This window comes from Aphis gossypii, unplaced genomic scaffold (genome assembly GCF_020184175.1).
Source record: "Aphis gossypii isolate Hap1 unplaced genomic scaffold, ASM2018417v2 Contig00263, whole genome shotgun sequence".
NCBI lineage: Eukaryota > Metazoa > Arthropoda > Insecta > Hemiptera > Aphididae > Aphis > Aphis gossypii.
Genome location: NW_026083048.1, coordinates 1 through 20,485, shown reverse-complemented (window position 1 = coordinate 20,485; position 20,485 = coordinate 1). Strand labels below are relative to the sequence as shown.

At 29.2% G+C, this 20,485-nt stretch overlaps 3 protein-coding genes and 1 long non-coding RNA gene across 4 annotated transcripts; all 4 read left to right on the top strand.

The window, feature by feature from the left end:
- The first annotated feature begins 2,860 nt into the window (after positions 1–2,860).
- Positions 2,861–8,518, top strand: LOC114131700 (uncharacterized). Its single transcript, XM_050208713.1, has 6 exons — positions 2,861–3,048; positions 7,218–7,369; positions 7,418–7,663; positions 7,738–7,923; positions 7,994–8,462; positions 8,512–8,518. The coding sequence occupies exons 1-6, from the start codon at positions 2,861–2,863 to the stop codon at positions 8,516–8,518; spliced, it is 1,248 nt and encodes a 415-aa protein (XP_050064670.1).
- Positions 8,519–8,727: 209 nt separating this feature from the next.
- LOC114131697 (uncharacterized) lies at positions 8,728–11,293 on the top strand. Its single transcript, XR_007606563.1, has 9 exons — positions 8,728–9,563; positions 9,638–9,797; positions 9,880–10,081; positions 10,144–10,250; positions 10,333–10,502; positions 10,557–10,693; positions 10,755–10,861; positions 10,923–11,090; positions 11,146–11,293. It is a non-coding gene; the product is annotated as an uncharacterized LOC114131697 (long non-coding RNA).
- Positions 11,294–15,153: 3,860 nt separating this feature from the next.
- Positions 15,154–16,116, top strand: LOC114131699 (craniofacial development protein 2-like). The gene has a single exon (XM_027996995.2). The coding sequence runs from the start codon at positions 15,154–15,156 to the stop codon at positions 16,114–16,116; it is 963 nt and encodes a 320-aa protein (XP_027852796.2).
- A 1,508-nt stretch (positions 16,117–17,624) lies between these two features.
- On the top strand, positions 17,625–18,128 carry LOC126553567 (uncharacterized). The gene has a single exon (XM_050208712.1). The coding sequence runs from the start codon at positions 17,625–17,627 to the stop codon at positions 18,126–18,128; it is 504 nt and encodes a 167-aa protein (XP_050064669.1).
- Positions 18,129–20,485: the final 2,357 nt, after the last annotated feature.

Here is a 20,485-nt window from a genome sequence, read left to right as displayed (position 1 = left end):
CATTATTGAAGTTTTTAACCCTAAATAAAATAAAGAACTATCAACGGATCATTGCTATTACCTTGACAATTATATGTTCAATTACGAATGACAACCTGTGCCTAGAAAAAAAAAATGTAAAAATAAAATAATATTCGAATTCATTACCTAGATTTTGTCAACTTTCAAACTTTCTTATACTTCTTAAATATTGATGGGTACAAAGATTTTTGAAAAAGAGGTAATTAAGCTTCATGTATATAGCATATAAAATTTAATATTATTAAATATAGATATTTTAGAATATGTCACTGAGTGTCAGTGGAGGTTTTGGGAGGGAAAATCCAATATGATTATAATATCTTATATAATATTATTATTATAAATAAAATAATATTATATTTGACGCAAAAAAAAATATTTCTCTATTAATCAATTAATTTAATTTTAATTAACTTCTACTAACGAAAAATATATTTTTTTTGATTACATAAATCTACAATGTTTCAATGTCTAAATCTAATCAACAAATTCCAATGTTTGGTTTTTTCTTTTACTTAATTTGTCAAAGTATAAGTTATATTTTTAAATGTATGAAATTAATATTTTTAATTATCAGTCATTAGTCAACTAAATTGAAATAAAAACTGTAGAATTAAAAGGTTATTTTAAACAAAATGTAAGGCCATATTTTTTTTAGTACAAATGTGAGTGATTTTAAATACCTAGGTATGTTACCTACCTACCTACATTTCGATAGCTTTCAGTCCATTTCCAAGCCTAAATTAATAAATACTATTTATTAAAATTTTTTATATGAACGATTAAATTATAATATATGTATATATAAACCTTAATTGCGTAAATTCGATGAAAGTGTAAATTAATCATTTTTTTTTGAAAATTGAACATATGTTTAAACAATTGTTGATATAAGTAAATATAATATTCAAATTTTAAAGAATATATAAATGATATAAAGGTATTTATTAATTACTAATTAATATTAATAAAAGTATAAAAATATAAAAATATTTGTTAAGTTTGATTATAAGGTCGTAACTTAGTTGTAATAAATCGTACTAGAATATTATCTGGGTTAGGACCAATGGGGTAAGCGTATAGTGCCATAGTGGTGTACCATGTATATCACCCAATGGAGGGGTAATCGAGTCAAAGTCTATAAAAGAACGTACGTTTGATAGTTAAACGCCTTTACAGTTTTGCCTTGAATATTGTTACATATAAAATATAATAAAAATAAAATTTGTAATAATGTAACACATCAAGTTGAAGATGATATAATAGAAGAAACAAAAAAATCATCATCAAACCAGAAATAAATCAGGCAACGTACAGAAAGAAGAAAGTCCAAAATGAAAAAAAATTTAGAAATTAAAGCATTTAATTATGATTGTAGTGACGTATTTAATAACGATCATTGTATTTATTTTGGTCATATGGATATTGAATGTAAGTTTTGCAAAGCGTTTAAATTTCAAGATGAATCTGATAACATGTGTTGTGGAAAGGGGAAGGTAAATTTGCCTAATTTGACTATTTCCGAAGAGCCATTATCAACGTATCTATGTGGAACAACAATTGAATCAAAACATTTTCTAAGTAATATTAGAAAATATATTTCGTGCTTCAACATGACTTCGTTTGGTGCGAACAGAAAGGAAGAGTCGGGTTTTCAAACTACATTCAAAATTCAAGGACAAATTTATCACAGAATAGGATCTCTTCTTCCATATGATTGTGAATCATAATTTTTACAAATATATTTTATTGGTGATGATGATATACAATCACAACGTAGATGTTCGATCGTTCCCAATGTACATTACGAAATAGTTCAATCTTTACAAAATTTTCTAAATGAACACAACGTAAACTTTTCAAAACATCATTAGACAATATGCCGAGTGATGAGTAATGAATGCCAAATTGTACTTCGAGCCGACAAAATACCTTCAAGTGAACATGAATGATTTACCAGTTGTAAATGAAGTAGCAGCTATAATTAATGGGAATGAATTTTCAAAACGCGATATAGTGTTACAAAAACGTAGTAATGAGTATGTAACAGTCCAAGAAACCCACAAATCGTATGATGCTTTACAATATCCATTGATGTTTTGGATGGGGGAAGATGGATATCATTTTGAAATACCTATATGAAATAAATCCAGTTACAGATTTGTCAACAAAGAAACGTGTGTCATCAATGAAATTTTATGCATACAGAATGATGATACGTGCAAATCCAGAAAATCATTTATTACATTATAAGCAATTGCTAAATCAATTTATTGTTGATATGTATGCAAAAATTTAAAATGAACGTTTACGCTATATACGATGCAATCAAAAAGCTCTTAAAGTTGAACAGTATATTCATTTAAAAGATGCATTTGAAAATGATGAAAATGTTTTAGATATGGGTCAAAAATGTATATTACCAGCAAGTTTTATAGGTAGTCCACGACGTATGCATGAATATATACAAGATGCTCTTTGTTACGTTAGACATAATGGAAAGCCATGTTTATTCATTACATTTACATGTAATATTCGATGGACAGAAATCATGAATTTATTGTTGGCTGATCAGCAACCAAGTGATCGACATGACTTAATAGCAAGAGTATTAAAATTGAAATTAAGAAAGCTAATCGATTTGATAACTAAGTGCAAGATTTTTGGTAATGTTATATCTTGGGTTTATTCAATAGAATGGCAAAAAAGAGGTTTACCACATGCTCATATTTTAATATGGTTAGAAAACAAAGTTCATCCAGATCGAATTGATAATATCAAGCTGAATTACCAGATCCAGAAAAAGATCCTCATTTATTTCACATAATAAAAAAAAAAAATGATACATGGACCATGTGGACAGTTGAATCCATTTTCAGTATGTATGAAGGATGGCCAATGTAAATGTAATTATCCTAGAAAATTACTTGATGTCACGAGATCAGATAAAAATGGATATCCTTTGTACAGACGAAGAAGTATAACAAATGGAGGTTTCCAGACTGCTATTAACGTTAAACTATTAAGGTTAATGATAAATACAAAAAAGTGTATATTGATAATCAGTGGATTGTGCCATATTGTCCACTAATCTCGAAAATAATGAATGCTCATATTAATGTTGAACTTTGTAGTTCAGTAGTTGCAGTAAAATACATTTTGAAGTATATACACAAAGGAAGTGATCAAGCCATGTTTTGATAGAAAATAAAAATAATAATGAAATTGAAGAATATCAATCAGGAAGATATATAAGTAGTAACGGAGCAATTTTGCGAATTTTTGGTTTCAAAATTCATGATCGATATCCAAACGTTCAACATTTACATGTACACTTAGAAAATAGTCAACGTGTTTATTTTTCAAATGATAATGTAGAAAAAAAGTTGAGAAACCACCTGAAACAACTCTAACAGCATTTTTTAGTATATGTCAGACAGATGATTTCGCGAAAAAGTTATTATATCCCAAAATATTTTACATGGGACAATTCGCAAAAAAAATTTAATCATAGAAAACAAGGAATACGTCACAGTCCTGAGATCTTCCAATCTGACACTCTTGGTCGAATGTATACAATACATCCAAGTAATTCAGAGTGTTTTTTTTTGAGAATTTTATTACATAATGTTATTGGTCCAATGTCTTTCGGATATTTAAGAACAGTAAATGGTATTACGTACAAATCATATTGAGAAGCATGTCAACAGCTAGGTTAATAAAGGATGATAAACATTAGGATGATGCATTAGCAAGAGCAAATGAAACAAAGAAGTCGAGTAGTATAAGAACATTATTTTCAATTATCTTTACTTCATGTAACCCATCGGATCTATGGATCTTTATGGGAAAAATATAAAAAAAGTATGAGTGAAGATATATTATATCGGAATAAGAAACTAAATAGTTGTAAAGATTTAGATTATACAGATGAAATATTCAATGAAGCTCTCATAATTATAAAAGATATGTGTTTAATAATATCAGGGAAAAATTCAAATCAATGGGAAATAACCTAACCTCCTTTTCGAATCGAAAACATATCAAAAGATTCAGAAATCATTCGTGAAACGTCGTATGATATTGAAAAACTAAATGCATATATCAATACTAATAAATTATTATTAATTGACAATCAAAAAAAGGCATTCCAAACAATTGTGGGCGACAATGACGTACTATTTGCATTTTTGTCAAAATGGAGTTATACATTGAATTATATGTTTGAAATGGCGGCGGATCGATTGGCATCATCAGATTAGGTAAAAACGTACTATTTCCCATTCAATAACCGTTTTTAAAATAGTAAATTGAAGCAAAACGAACTATTTACTGTTTGATGTAGAACGTACTATTTGCTATAGATTCCGTAATAAAAAGTAAAAAAAAATTTGTCAAAACGTGGTAATTACATCAATTTTTCCAAAACGTACTATTTCCATTCATAATTCAAAATGTACTGTTTACAAAAATGACTGTGTTTTAAAATTTGTTTTTATTGTTACATTTTATTAAATTATATAGTTTTAATATATGATATACGTATTTTGTTTAACATATTATCTACGTGCTAACCTAAATTATTAGAAAAAAAAATCGTTTATAACTTTGAAACATTAATTATTATGCTCGCCAAAACTAACCATGTAAAGTTATCCATGTCAAGAATTTGCTGAAATTTTTTACTATTTCTGAAAACTACACAGTTTTATGAAGATATCTTCAAAAATAGTGAAGATGTTGGAAATGAAGAGCTTGAAAATATGTATGATGAAGATAATGATTAAGTTATTGTATCATAGTTTTTGATTCTTAATAATTTACTTGACCTATAATTTTATATTTATCTAGTAGGCAAGCAGCTTTATTAAACTAAATGTTTGATTATAATTTTATATTAATTGTTATAAAATATGTTAACTATGCTTTAATTTTTCAAGACTGAAAGCGTTCCTCAAAATTGTATTTACTTTGTTATTTTTTTAAATTTTAACATTTTAAATATTTAAAACTTGATATATTATTCTTTTTTTTTAATTTTTCAAGTGCTCCTTTAATCTTTTACTTACCTTGTTTTAGTTTTTATTTATTAAAAGTTATTAAAAAAGAGTTTTATTAAAATATATTATACCTAACTTGTATTCCTTTCACCTATATGGATGCTACCACCGGTTCCCTATATGTTATATATTTTCTTAATTTAAATATATTTAATTGAATAAGTATAAGTAAGTATAATATTATTACACTTAGTTGAGTCAAAGTATTTGAATTTCAAAAATTTAAAATTATATTAAACTAGCTGTCCCACCCGGCGTTGCCCACGCAAAAGTCACCTCAGGTGAAAACCGAGATTTTTTTTTAATATTATATTAATAATAATAATAGCTGACCCGGCAGACTTCGTATTGCTTACTTCGTGTTTTGCACTTCGTTGCTCGTTAAAAATGCCAATTCTTTATGACTCAGACCTTGTTCAATACGTTATTTAATATTCGATGGATGATGTTCTAGATTTATCTTAAGTTTTCTGTTGCCCGGAATAAAAATTCTGATTCGCAGCAGTATATTATCAGATAGGCAATCTACCTGCGGTACATCGCGGACCTAGTGGTGTTTGTACGTAAGTGTATGATTTAACTCTAATAAAGTATCAAAGTTATACTAAGTTTGATATAATACAGTAGATTAATATAATCAATTAATACATAATCCTAACCTAGGTTTTGATTCTCAAAAATCTTGAATAACCCGGCTTTGCCAATGTACATTTTTTTGTGGTACCTACTATAACTTTTATTTTATCAGTTTTTATATTTATTACAGTCTGCTTTTAGATGTTATGTTGATCCTTGGTTGCCCATGTGTTGTAATATTGTAATTTGTCGGCAAAAGATAATTAACATTATGACGTTATAAAAGCCAAAAAAAAAATATATTTATATTGAAATATTTTATTCATCTCAATAACTCTTTATAAACAGTATTTTTGGTACTGCCTTTTGGGGCTAAAATAACCAAACTACTAGCAGAGCTTACTCTAGAACATGTGATATAGAACTGTCCATGTGAAAAACATTCTTCTCTCAAGTCAATCCCTGTTATGCTCAATGATTGTCCTTGAGACTAATTAATAGTTATAACACAGCAAACTTTGAGGGGGAATTGTATTCTTTTTAATTCAAAGGGATAATCAGTTGGATTTTTTTAATTCTCGGGATTAAAACTATATCTCCTCTAGCGCTCCCAGTGATAACTATAGCGTCTATTACATTTTTGTGCAGAGCTTTAACTTGCAATCTTGGTACACCTCAATAAATACCAAAAATAATTGTCCGGCTGCCACCAGCTCACATTCGAAAACTATATTAATTAGTTTTTATTAATTTGTAAGAATTTAAACAATTTTAGATAAGAATTAAAAATAACAGTACATAAACTGGGGTGCGCATATGAAGACGCATTAATAATAAATTAATATTCGAAAATAATAAATAAAACAACTTGTCCTCGTGTATGCGTAAATGCGTAGGGTATATTACGACTTCATGTTATCATGTTTTTATACATAATAATTAGCTGTAATAATAAAGTGATAAATGTGTTAACACATAAATCAGGTTGTTATAGCAACCATTTATAAACAAAAATTATAAACCAAATTTCCATCGTAAATCTCAAAGTCCCCGTTTGAGCAACCCTTTAAAATGTGGATTGTGAATCGATCAAATGCCATAAACCTTCTCCGCAATGAGCTCTTCAATTTAAAAAAAATCAAAACGATCGGTTCAGTAGTTTCCGAGAACATATCACTAAAAGGTTTTCATTTTCACATTTGTATATTAGATTATATTTATTGTAAAATTTAATTTATGCAAATAGAACGTTTTGTAAAAATATTGATCAAAACGTACTATTTTTGTTAATCAAAGCAAAACGTTACATTTGTTGTAAATAGTACGTTTTGATCCAATTCAAAATTTAAAAAGTTATATTTAAGTACAAAAAATACATTTTAAAATACTTTTACTTGCAGAAATTGATTTCATAGTTATTTCATCTATTTTTAAACATTTTCACAGCATGTATATCTCAATTATTTAATGCACAGCAGAAAATGACCTTTCCTGAAAAATATGTAAAACGCAAATAGTACGTTTTGCATTGTCGCCCCACAATTATGAAAAACATTATAGAAGAAAAAGAGGGCCTTTCTTTTTAGATGCTCCAGGAAGCACAGGTAAAACATTTTTATTGAACTTAATATTGGCAGAAGTACGAAAAAGTGGAAATATAGCATTAGCAGTAGCATCATCTGGTGTAGCAGCTACCTTATTACATGGTGGACGTACTGCTCACTAAGCCTTGAAATTACCGATTAATTTCAATTTAACAGAAGAACCTATTTGTAATATTATTGATAATCCTGCAACGTGCAAATTACTTAAACAAACGAATGTAATCATTTGGGATGAATGTACAATGGCAAATAAAAAAGGACCAGAAGCATTAGATAAAACGTTACAAGATTTGAAGAAAAATAATTTTATAATGAGGAAAGTAATAGTCATTCTAGCTGGCGATTTTAGACAAACATTACCAATAATTTCAAGAGGAACACCAGCTGACCAAATACATGCACGTCTAAAAATTCTTATTTATGGAAACATGTGAAAATAATTACATTAAAAAATTATATGAGAGTATTTCTAACAGGTGATACTAATTTAGAGAATTTTTCAAAACAGTTAATACTTCTGGGAGACGGAAAATGGGAAAGAAATTCAGATGACACAATCAAATTTCCATCTAATTTTTGTCGTATCTTAGATTCAGTTCATTCATTAATAATCCATGTTTATCCTGATATAGATAAAAATTATATCAGTCATGAATGGTTATGTGAAAGGGCTATACTAGCGCCAAAAAATAGTTAACACGATCAGTAATGACATATTAAACTCTCTTCAAGGGGTATGTAAAACGTTCAAATCAATTGACACTGTATGTCATCCTGAACATGCCATATACTACCCTATGGAATTTTTGAATTCTTTAGAAATATCAGGCTTACCATCTCATATATTAACGTTGAAAATTGGAGCACCAATAATGGTTTTACGAAATCTCAATCCACCTAAATTATGCTATAGTACTCGATTATGTGTGAAGACATTAAAGAATAATATAATTGAAGGTATAATATTAACAGGATGTGGAAAAGAAGAACATGTTTATATTCCAAGAATACCTCTTAAACCAACTGATACACCATTTGAATTTGAAAGATTACAAATTCCTGTAAGACTTTCCTTTTCATTCACTATTAACAAATCCCAAGGACAATTATTAAGAACTACTGGAGTTTATCTTGAAACACCATGGTTTTCTTATGGCCAATTGTATGTAGCATGTTCAAGAGGAGGTGATCCAAAAAATTTGTACGTATATTGTAAAAATAAAAAAACTAAAATATTTGTTTATCAACAGGCATTAAATTACACCATGATCGTTATTTATACGATATTATAATATAGATTTATTAAAGTTTTGATAATTATTTACTTTACAATATTCTTTGAATTTGTTCATAGTATCTATAATTGAAACTTTAATATATTTTTAATTTCCATCTTGAAGGATAAACTGGATCCAATAATTTAAAATGTCATTACTAAATTTATTATTTCTTCTATTGTCATGTAATTGCATTCTTCCGTTTCGTAAAATTCTTTCAACTATATTTTTTTTTATGAATTATGATGTCAAGTGAACTTTTTTAATTGAAAGATGCATACAATTCTTCAATAATTTTAGTTCCAATCAATTTCACGATACCATCACAATTATATACAATAGCGTTTGCAAAATATTTAATACATTGTGTATTGGCATAATTAATAGCTTCATTAACATTTGGTCCAAGATTGTATCCTCCATGAAACGAGTATGGATGTGTTATTATGAACATTTCTAGCTTCTGTATAACTTAAGTATAAATAATTTTATATTTGTCTAAAAAATTTTCTGTGATGACAAATAATTTATGGCCAAGTAGGTTCTCGCAGAAACGGCCCGGGGAAATTGTATTTATTTATTATAGAAATAAGATTATAATCTTTGAGGTGTACGGGAAAATACGACTATTTACTACCAAAATAAGTGAATGGTTAAACTTTTAACAAATTCATCTCTTTGATTTTTTATAAGAGTAGGGTGACTTTTTAAATGTGCTAGGTTCCAATGTGATTGGGTGCAATCATTTTTGTACATTTGGTCGAATATTAAATATTTAATGTTGGCTGCATTCAACTGTTATAAAAATTTTGAGACCATAGTAACGTAGTAAATAGAAAAACTTTTAACAACGGTAAAAAAATATTTAATCAACATTTAAATGAACAAGTAATGAATATAATATAACATCAAATTATCATCAAATAAAAAACATAAAAAAGAATTACTTAAGTGACACCTTAAAGAAGTTAATTTATCATGACTGATGATATGAAAATTGTGGATTTGATTGATAATATAAAAAAGTAAAAAAACCAATAATAAACAAACAATATTTCATATTAGGTATTATTCAACATATTATATTTTAATTTATCAGTTGGAAAATTACTGCACGAATTCAAAACAAAACATCAGTCAGAAAATTTAAAATAAATGGAAATGAAACTAAAGTCTTCAATTTAGATATAATCGATAATAGCAGAGATATAAGATGCGTTATATTCGGTGATAATGTTGAAAAATTGTATATTTTTCAGGTATTGTGTATATTTATTTTGTTAATGTGTAAAATCGTAATAACAAGTATGAAATGATACTGTAATAATCCATATTTTTTAGATACAAAAAATATACACTATAGCTAACGGTTTCGTGAAAAAAACAAATAAAAAGTTTAATGATTTCGATCATGAATTTGAAAAAATCTTAACAGAAAACTCTAAAATTATAGAATCGAAAGAAGATGAAAATATACCAAAAAATGATTTCAATTTTATTAAAATAAAAGATCTAGCTAAAATAAAAAGCAATTCTTTAAAAGGTATTTCAAATATAATTTTCAAAAATATAAAAATGAACAGACTAGTTATTTCCCCATTTCAGATATTATAGCGATCATCAAAAGTATAAAAGGAATAAAAATATCAATAAAAAATGGATTACAATTAAAGAGACAAGATATAATTCTTATTGATGATTCACAATCTAAAGTGATGTTAAATTAGATTTACAAATAAAATACCTAACATAAATGTATATTTTATGGAATAATACTGATAAAATTTTATACAGATATCATTAACATTATGGTCAGATCAAATAAATGATTTTGATGGAGAAAAAGGTGATATTATTGCTATGAATAATATTAAAATTAATGAATTTAATAACATTAAAAACTTAAATTTAGTTCGTTCATTATTGTTATTATAAACCTTAAAATACCAGAACAAAAAGAGTAAGTAAAAATGACTATAAATAAATAACAATTAATAATAAATTTACGATCATTTCAGTCTCAAAAAATGGTATAGCAAAGAAGGAAAATATATCAATGAAAATAAATTTAGAAACTGTTCAAGTCAAGATCAGAAAACATATGATTTCAAAAAATTTAAATCAATATACAATAGTCCAATAAATACCATACTTGGTAAGTTTATGAGAGACATTGTGAATTAATAATTGATAATAAACATTCATTGTTCATTCAGATATTATCGCCAAAATCTATGACATAAAAAAAACCGAAAAAATTAGCACAATTCATAAGGAATTTGAGAAAAGAGAAATAATTTTAGTTGACAAGAAAGATAATAAAGTATAAAGAATTTATACTTAGATTATTTATAAATTTAATTAAACCTAATTTAAAATTATAGATTGTTTTGAAGTTATGGAATGAAAACATTGACGAATTTAAAGCAAAAAAAAAATGATATTGTATCAATAAAAAATGTCAAAATCGGAGAATATCACTATGAAAAAAATCTTTCATTAACAGCTCATTCCATAATACAAATAAATCTGAATATTCTAGAAGTAGAAATGTAAATATGTTAAAAAATAATATGTTATATAATTTAAAAGAATGGTTATTTTTAGATTCACTAATCATAATGAAGACCCTGGAATCGATGATACAGAAATGGAAATTTTCAACACAATACAAATTATAAAAAATATGGAAATTGGAACAATAATAAATAAGAAGTATATAAAAATAATAAACCAAATCGTATAATATTTTATATTATTATATTTACAGATATTATAGCTGAAGTCATTGAAATAAATTAAGTAATTCCAGTATTTTCACAAAAAAAAAAACAATAAAAACTTTACTTAAAGAGATATATTATTGGCTGACTCCTCAAAGAAACAGTATTAAATTGGAATATTATAAATATATCGTTATTAAATGAAAAGAAAATAATGATAATGAAATTATTTCACAGATAATCCTGACGGTATGGAACGAAGAAGCTGTAAATTTTGTGGGAGAAAGTGGAAGTATTATTAAAATAGAACGAGGAAGAATAAATGAATATTCAAATAATAAATATATTGGATTATTGCCAACATCTGTCATCACATACAGTTCAATAACTGAAAAAGAAAAGTAAATGACACTTTTATTAAGAAAAAAATATGAGATTGAAGACAACGAACAGCCATGTTGTTCGAAATCGTTAAAATAGATGTTTCAATTTTCTTCAAATGAATGTAATATAAATAATTTTGTAATTTTGGGTTAAAATACTATTTTCATATTTCTATTTATGGAAAGAAATAAAGAATTTTTTTTTATTCACCGATAACCTCCGTTATTAATTTATTTTATTTGATAGTTTGAATATAATAATATGTTATTATAACTTGTGCATATACTGTTATAATTAATATTTTTTTAATTTGTATATTTAGTGTGTTTGTTTATATGTTTGAGATATTTTTTTTGAACATTATGAAATGGCACATAAAACTAATATTCCATCGACCTGAACTATAGCAATTGTGAGGGGGGTATAATTGAACAAATAAAATTGAGCTGTTAGTGGAGATAAATACATGACAGCTTCTTTAGTAATTATATTATCAGAAGGGCTTAAAAATGTATGCAACCAACTCCAAAAAGAAAATTACCATCCAAGAGTAAAAAAAAGTTGCTGACAAAGTATTATCTGGAATGCAGGATAGAGATCGTTGGGGTTGCATTATTAGTAGTAAGACTTTGACCCACTGTACATTCCTCGATCCACGTTTTAAAAATATCCCGTTCACTGGAAATATCCTGCAAACAATTAAAAGTGACATTATAGAAAAAACTGCATCAATAATATCAGATAACTGGACAGACAATGAAGTGCAACCTACATCTACCGCTACATCAACAGAAAATGAAAAAGGTTTTTCATTTTTCGATTGACTCAAAAGTGGCCCAAGTTCAACCTACAGGAACCAACACCTCTAGAGCTATTATAGAGGCACAGAAGTACTCAGAAGATGCCATACAGAACCGCAATACTGATGCATTAAAATGGTGGAAGGATAACAAGTATAATTATCCATATTTGAGTCAGCTTGCCAGAAAAACACTTTGCTGTCTTGGTACATCGGTGCTCTGTGAACGCGTGTTTTCAAAAGCTGGGTTACTTATCAGTGACCGTCGAAGTAGACTTAGCAGCAATAAAGTAGAAATACTACTTTTTTTAAATTAAAACACATAAAGAATAAGGATATATTGTTTCATACAATTTTATATTATTTAAGATTCTATGATTAAGTTGAAATTTGTTTACAGTATTTTGTTTTATCATTTAATAGGTACTTAATTACAATTTTAGGTGTACTTACAATTTGTTTATTAGTCATGTAGGTATGGTGTATTATTTATTATTCACATCAGTAATCAGTCCACAGTTCAACACTATCCGCTATCCAGTAGGTATCCACATTCCATTCCACACTACACTACTACAGATCCAGGATAAAATGTTAAACACATAAAACATTATAGACATTAAATACTAAATAGGTAGTAATGTTACTATGTTAGCTGTTAGGTTAAGTAAAGAGAAAAGACATAAATAAGTTGATTGCTGAATAACATTTACGATTATTTTTTCATGACGACCGCGATTTAAGATAATATACTTTGATTCTAATTAATTCAAGCACAATTTAAGTATAATGACTATAATGAGTATTGAGTATAATGTATTGTATTGATGTTTATTACTAATTACTATATTATTATCTCAAATGACTTAAACCGTGCTATCACAAGACACAGTCACACAGATTATATAAAACTATAGTAGGTACTACAGAACTCCTATCTAGTCCTGATTAGGTAATAGCCAATAGCTATTGCTGTTTGCTGATAATAATCTACATAGTAATGTGTATGCGCATGATGACGCCGCCGTATGGTTGCTAATGTTGCTATACTGCAAATGCTAATACTATTTATTTCATTATAATAACAGCTCTGCTGGTCTGCTACTGCTTATTACAGTGTAGGAAAACACAAGTAACTGAAATTTACTATACAAATTTTAGCAATCACTGCTATTATTAACAATAAATAGCAATCTGCGATTGCTAAAGTAAAATAGCAGTGCTATTATAGCTGCTATTGCTATTTCTTACCATCACTACCTACCCGCCACCGACGCTCATCGAACGTCATATGAATAAGTATATTTACTATTTTTGTTTACTGTCGTAAACTCGTAAACAATGACTGCAGACGGCTTCATGACGACGAATGTATATTACCTAATATAAATTATATTATTAGAACACCCAAGTTCGTTTTTCGTTTTTTCTTGAACATATTTTATTATACGTGGTGCCACTTCGATTATTATACTGCGAAGAATTATATGGGCTGGATTATTGGTTATTCTTAAAATAACTGGATAATTTATATATCATTGTTGGCACTGCCCGCATTGCACCATAGAGTAGTCTACTCTATGCGTTGCACTCAGTAATCATGATAATGGATTATTGTTGCCATAATTTAAATACCTAATACAATATTATGTTATAAATATATCTATGATGATTATACTCTAGCACCTTCACCATCTTAACCACAACTACAATGTTATCTTTTGTAATCATATCAATGAAATACAACAACTATTGTCTATTAGTACTAACTGCCACAAATTCAAAATTTCCCATTACGTCATAATGATCACGATATTATTTTCGATATCGCAGGCTTGTGTGTGCCGAGTTGCGACTTGCGACTTGCGAGTGGTAATTGCTATTTGTCATTTGTGGATGTGTCAATTCACTGTCGTAGACCATATAGTCGAGAGCACGAAAAATGATCGCTGTCCGTCATGTTCCAAGCGGCAGTTTTTGTAAAGTGGTTATCAAACTATTAAACCCAGCTAGGTTAGTCCGGCAGCGCAGCGTGATAGTACAATGCTGAGAACCAATGGCTACAGCGGTGAGTACTAACAACGGGTCGCGGGGGCCATCGCTCATTTTTCGTGCTCCCGACTATAGTATTGTATAGTACATGCGTGAGCGGTGAAGCGTGTTTCAGTAATTGACATTTTGATGTCTGAGCTGTGTATAAACTTTTACTTTTATTTTTATTTTTAAATCAGCTTCCGAAAGTTCGCATACTTCAATACATATTTTAAATAGGTAAGTGGAATATTGGTTTTGTAATTTGTAGTACGACACTATATGTAATAATAATTTTTAATATAAATTGTATTTTCTTAGTCTTGCATGAATTAATTAGTTTAATAGTTGTAAGAAGAGCCGCGTATGTGACTCAGTCTTACAAACGTACAACATTCATTGTGTTGTGTAGTTACAATATTTTTGTACAGGTACTTATAGATAGTCCCCTCAGGGGGGCACTATTTATTTAGTGCTACAGGCTTAGCGGACCCGGGGCCCCGAGCTACGGGCTGACTTTAATTAGTTGGCCCAAACTGGTCCTCCAGGTTGGGGGTTTGAGCGACGGGCTAACAACCCGTCCTCTTTAAAAACATATACTTAAATACTTTTAATACTTTTACTTTAATACTTTTACTTTTAATACTTTTGTTAAGAAACTTAAATTAAAGCCTCGGAATGTGGAAAAAAATTGGATCACGAAATGGAAATAGGACCCGGAAAGATTTGGAGTTACGGATTGGAACATGGAATAAAAGAACGCTTTTTAAACTAGGCGCACTGAAATGTATGATTGATGAAATTAGAAGATATAAAGTCCCCATAGTAGCCATACAGGAGGTTCGATGGCTCAATAGTAGTAGTATACAAAGTGGCAACTCAATAATTTTCTACAGCGGTCTACAAACAGGTAGACATAAGAAGGGAGTCGGTTTTGTGATTAACAAAGCCATGATGAATCAAGTTAAAAAATGTGTGCCAGTGAATGAACGTATTTGCTACATACGAGTCACGCAACAGAAACTAGATCTAATAATATTGAACTGCTATGCACCGACTGAAAATGCAGACGACGGGGAAAAAAATAGTTTCTATGATACGTTAGAAGCAACTTTTGACGTTTTGCCTAAAAACTGTATCAGGCTAATTGTCGGAGATTTAAATGCTCAAGTTGGTAGAGAAACGTCCTTTGGACAAACGATTGGAAAAGAAAGCTGGCATCTTACGACAAATAACAATAGTCAAAAAATAGTTGACTTTTGCTCTTCAAAAGACCTCATAATTAGCAGCACCTATTTCCCAAGAAAAAACATTTATAAACATACATGGTCTGCCCCAGATGGGAAAACTAAAAGTCAAATTGACCATATCATAATAGACAAGAGGCAAAAAACATCAGTTCGTAATATTAGAAGTTACAGAGGAGCTGATGGAGATACTGACCATTATTTAGTTGTTGCAACGTTTGTATTAAAGCTTTCAGTAAAATGGAGGAGTAAAAAACAAACAGGAAAGAATAATAAACTGAATATAGAAAAAGTAAGGAACTCGAAGGAGATAGACACATACCAAAAAGAAATTTCGGAAAATCTCAGGAAATATAATCTTACAGAATATGAATCGGATAAAGTTACACTGTGATCAAAGACAAACGAATCTCTAACAAAAGCCGCTGAAAGACTACGAGGTAAGCGCACTAAACAAAACAAAAATCATTGGTTTAATCTGGAATGTCAAGCTGCTATTAACAAGCGAAGTTTAGCTAGACAAAATATGATGCTGAATCCAACAGAAGAGAACATGAGTGTATACTCTAAACTCAGAACCTTAGCAAACAAGGTGATTAGGCAACAGAAACGTGCAATGGAAAAAAAGCTATAGAAGATATCGAATATTATAAGAAAGAACCTAGATTGTTTTTTAAGAAGTGCGGATCGATTAAAGAGGGATTCAAGGCACGTACTAATTTCATCACAGACATGAATGGTCATATAATATTGGAACCTAGCGAGATCGTAAACAAATTTCAAGAATATTTTGAAGATCTATTAAACAACAATAATTCCTGCATTGGAAATGACAACAATGGAAAGTACGAAGAAATACTATATCACACAGCAGAACCTGAACTGCCAGCACCAAATATCGAGGAAATTGATATTATTATTAAATCACTAAAGAATAATAAATCTCCAGGGGAAGATAATATAAACCCTGAACTACTAAAAATTGCAGGAAAAGAAATTTTAACTAACATACACCACATTATAGCAAATATATGGAACAGCGAAAAAGTTGAACAGGAATGGTCGTCATCAGTTATATGCCCTATTTTCAAGAAAGGGGACCCAACTAAAGTTAGTAATTATCGAGGTATATCGCTTTTAGACACATCGTACAAGGTGCTCTCAATAGCTATCTTACGAAGAATAGAAGCAATAGCAATAGACATTGTAGGAAAATATCAGTGTGGTTTCTCAAAAGGAAGATCTACCAGTGACCACATCTTCACGCTCAGACAAACAATGGAAAAAAATTATGAGTACGACAAAGACCTACACATGATATTTATAGATTTTAGACAAGCGTACGATAGCATCGACAGAGAACAGCTATGGACAGTACTTCAAAATTTTGAATTGCCCAGGAAACTGGTGAACTTGGTTAAAGGTTGCAATTCCAATACTACATGCAAAGTGCGTTTCATGGGAATGGAGTCGGGGAATTTTGAAGTCAAGTCAGGCCTGAGACAAGGAGATGCGCTATCCCTCATTCTTTTTAATATCGCTTTGGAAAAAGTAGTCAGAGATATGCATGAAACGCGAGTAATGGATCTAACTGGTAGCGGCACATTGTTTGCATATGCTGACGACATTGTCATTCTTGGAAACTCTCAAACAGAAGTAGAAGAAAGTACAAATAAATTAATTAATTCTAGTAAAATAATGGGCCTCAATATAAACGAGAATAAGACAAAGTATATGATTATGACTAGGCGACCAAGAATATTACAGAATCTCATCGTAGATGGATATACATTCGAACAAGTAGAAGATTTTAAATATTTGGGAGTCAATTTGAATAATAGGAATGATATGCATAACGAAATTAGATTGAGACTAAATACGGCAAATCGTGGCTATTATGCAATGAGTAAATCATTCAGATCTAAGCTTCTTTCCAGAGAAATTAAAAAAAAGCTTTATATTTCCTACTTACGGCCCATAGTTATGTATGGGTGCGAAACGTGGTCCACCACTAAAGTGGACGAGACAAAGCTTTTAATATTTGAAAGAAAGATCATCAGAAGAATATATGGTACCATGTATAATGCAGAAACAGGGGAGTACGAAAGGAGAACAAATGCAAATATTGAAAGAATCTTTAATGGGCCAAATATCCAAATATATCTTGTCTCAAAGAGACTGGAATGGGCTGGTCACATATGGCGAGATAAGGACAGCCAAATGAGCCAAGTTGTGGTATCTAAACCAAATACAACACGCCCCAGAGGAAGACCACGCCAGTGTTGGATGAACCGGGTAAAGATTGACTTAATGCAAGTAGATGAAACTGCAATAATTGAGGATGCAGACAACAGAGATCGATGGAGAGGCATAGTAGAAGCAGCGAAGGGCCTTAATGGCCTGTAGAAGCTAATAATAAAAAAAAAACTTATAGATAGTTTTAATATTAGTCGATTAACCATCTTTAAAGTTTATGATCAGTTTTTTTCTCACGGGTTGATATTTATTTTGATGTTTTAATTTTCAGCCGATTTTTCTTACCTTATATGTTAGAGTATAATAGGTTAATTCTCTCTAATATTAAAGCTAACTACACAACATAAGAAATACTAAGTGCTGAACATAAATTTGTTATGTTGTACTTTTGTAAGATGGAAACCATATGATTATGTGGGTTTAACAACCTCTAAATAAAATATATCTATTTGTAGTGTAACTTCTCACCCACACTCCTCAGGCCTGTAGACCAGCAAATGTTTGAATAATGATTTAGTCTCGGATTTAGTAGATAGCGAGTAGAATAGTGAATATTTTAATAGGTAAGCAGAATAAAATTACCGCGTTTGTTTTAATCTAGTATTATTTGACTTTATTTTTTTTATTTGATATAGGTAGAAACAACACGTTTTGGTATAGGTAGTTGTTTTATGCTTAGTATTTAAATATTATTTTATTTATTTTCTTATACAATTGTTGTCAATTTACATATTTTGGGTTGTATTATTTAGATTATTGTCTCATAAAATAGATAAAATTATAAGTGAACGGACAAAGAGAAGAAGGGTTCAGGAAGAATATAAAATTTATAAACATGAAACTTCTACAACTACTAAGACTGAGTCTAATAAAAATAAAATAAGTAGTTTATTAAATGAAACCAAGATGAAATTGAAGATCCCTGAAAAGAAGTTCCTCATTGTGTCTCAAACAAGATTTTCGAATCCAATTCTATTAAATTCAGTAGTTTTGTGCCTTTCGTCAGTCAAATTTTTCAAGAAACTGGTCTTAATGATTGTCAACATAATAATTTTTCTCTTGAATATTCACATAATATTCAATCACAAAAAAACCCAATTGATAATGAAACTGAACATAATCTTAATACTAGTGATATATACACTGTACGCGGTATGATTGCTAAATGGACTATTGATTTTAATATTCCGCATAATGCTATTAATTCTCTTTTATCCAACTTAAGAAAATACTCTTGTTTTTCTGAGTTGCCTAAAGATTCTAGAACCATTTTAAATACTAATAATAAGGCTAATAATATTTTAATTTCTATGAATAACATAATAAGATCAGTAAATCCTGGTCGATATTATCATCTTGGCCTAAAGAATGGTATTATTACTAACTATAATTTTGTACTTACAGTATCTTCAGATAATCCTTCTCTGAATATAATTAGAGTTGCAGTTGGTATTGACGGGCTGCCGATTTCAAAGAGTATATCTCAACAGTTTTTGCCAATATTAGGATATATTGTACCAAAAAATAATGTTGGAAATATACTTTGGGATGGAAAAACCAGCTGACAGTAATGATTCTATTTCTGAAGCAAAAGATTTAATTTTGAATGGTATTAGCATCAATAATAAATTATACAGTGTAAGCATTCATTTTATTTGCTGTGACACGCCAGCCAAGTCATTTGTTTTAAAAATCAAAGGCCACAGTGGATTTTTTTCTTGTACTCGCTGTCAAATAGAGGGAGAATATTTACTTAATAGGACTTGTTTTCCTCCTAGTCAATCAACAATTCAACCAGCTGTAAGAACTCATGATGATTATATTCAGAGAGTTCAAGAAGAGTATCATTCTTGTCCAACTAGTATTTCTTGTGTTGTTGATTTGCCAGAATTTAATGTAGTATCTAATTTTACATTAGATTATATGCATATGGTTTGTCTTGGTACAATGAAAAAACTTATCAAATTATGGATGAGAGGACCTTTAAATGTTAGATTACCATCGCATAAAATAAATATTTTGTCAGATTCTATTAAAGGATTAAAAAGTTCATTTCCCTGTGAATTTTCCAGAAAACCTAGAGGTTTAGATGAAATTGCTCGATGGAAGGCTACTGAACTACGGACATTTCTTTTATATGTTGGTCCCATAGTTTTAAAAGATATGGTATCAAATGATTGTTTTAAACACTTTATGTCACTTAATGTTGCTATGATTATACTTCTGAGTCCAAATTTTCCTTCCTACTTACAATAAATACTTTGTTGAGATGTTTGGAAAAATCTATGGCAGTCACTTAATATCCCACAATATTCTTGGATTAATTCATATAGCAGATGATTATGAAATATATGGACCTTTGGATAGATGTAGCGCATTCCCATTCGAAAATTACATGAACAAATTAAAGTCTATGATCAGAAAACTAGACAAACCTCTAGAACAAGTGATTAGAGATATCACGAGAGTTCGGGAGTATTATTTGGTTCAACTCTTACCAGTACCAA

Coding starts and splice junctions, on each gene's coding strand:
- LOC114131699 (XM_027996995.2), top strand. CDS start 15,154: ATGTGGAAAAAAATTGGATCACGAAATGGAAATAGGACCCGGAAAGAT.
- LOC114131700 (XM_050208713.1), top strand. CDS start 2,861: ATGATACATGGACCATGTGGACAGTTGAATCCATTTTCAGTATGTATG. Junction 7,370..7,417: donor TACCTTATTACATGGTGGAC/GTACTGCTCACT, acceptor TCAATTTAACAG/AAGAACCTATTTGTAATATT. Junction 7,924..7,993: donor TATCAGTCATGAATGGTTAT/GTGAAAGGGCTA, acceptor ACTCTCTTCAAG/GGGTATGTAAAACGTTCAAA.
- LOC126553567 (XM_050208712.1), top strand. CDS start 17,625: ATGAGTAAATCATTCAGATCTAAGCTTCTTTCCAGAGAAATTAAAAAA.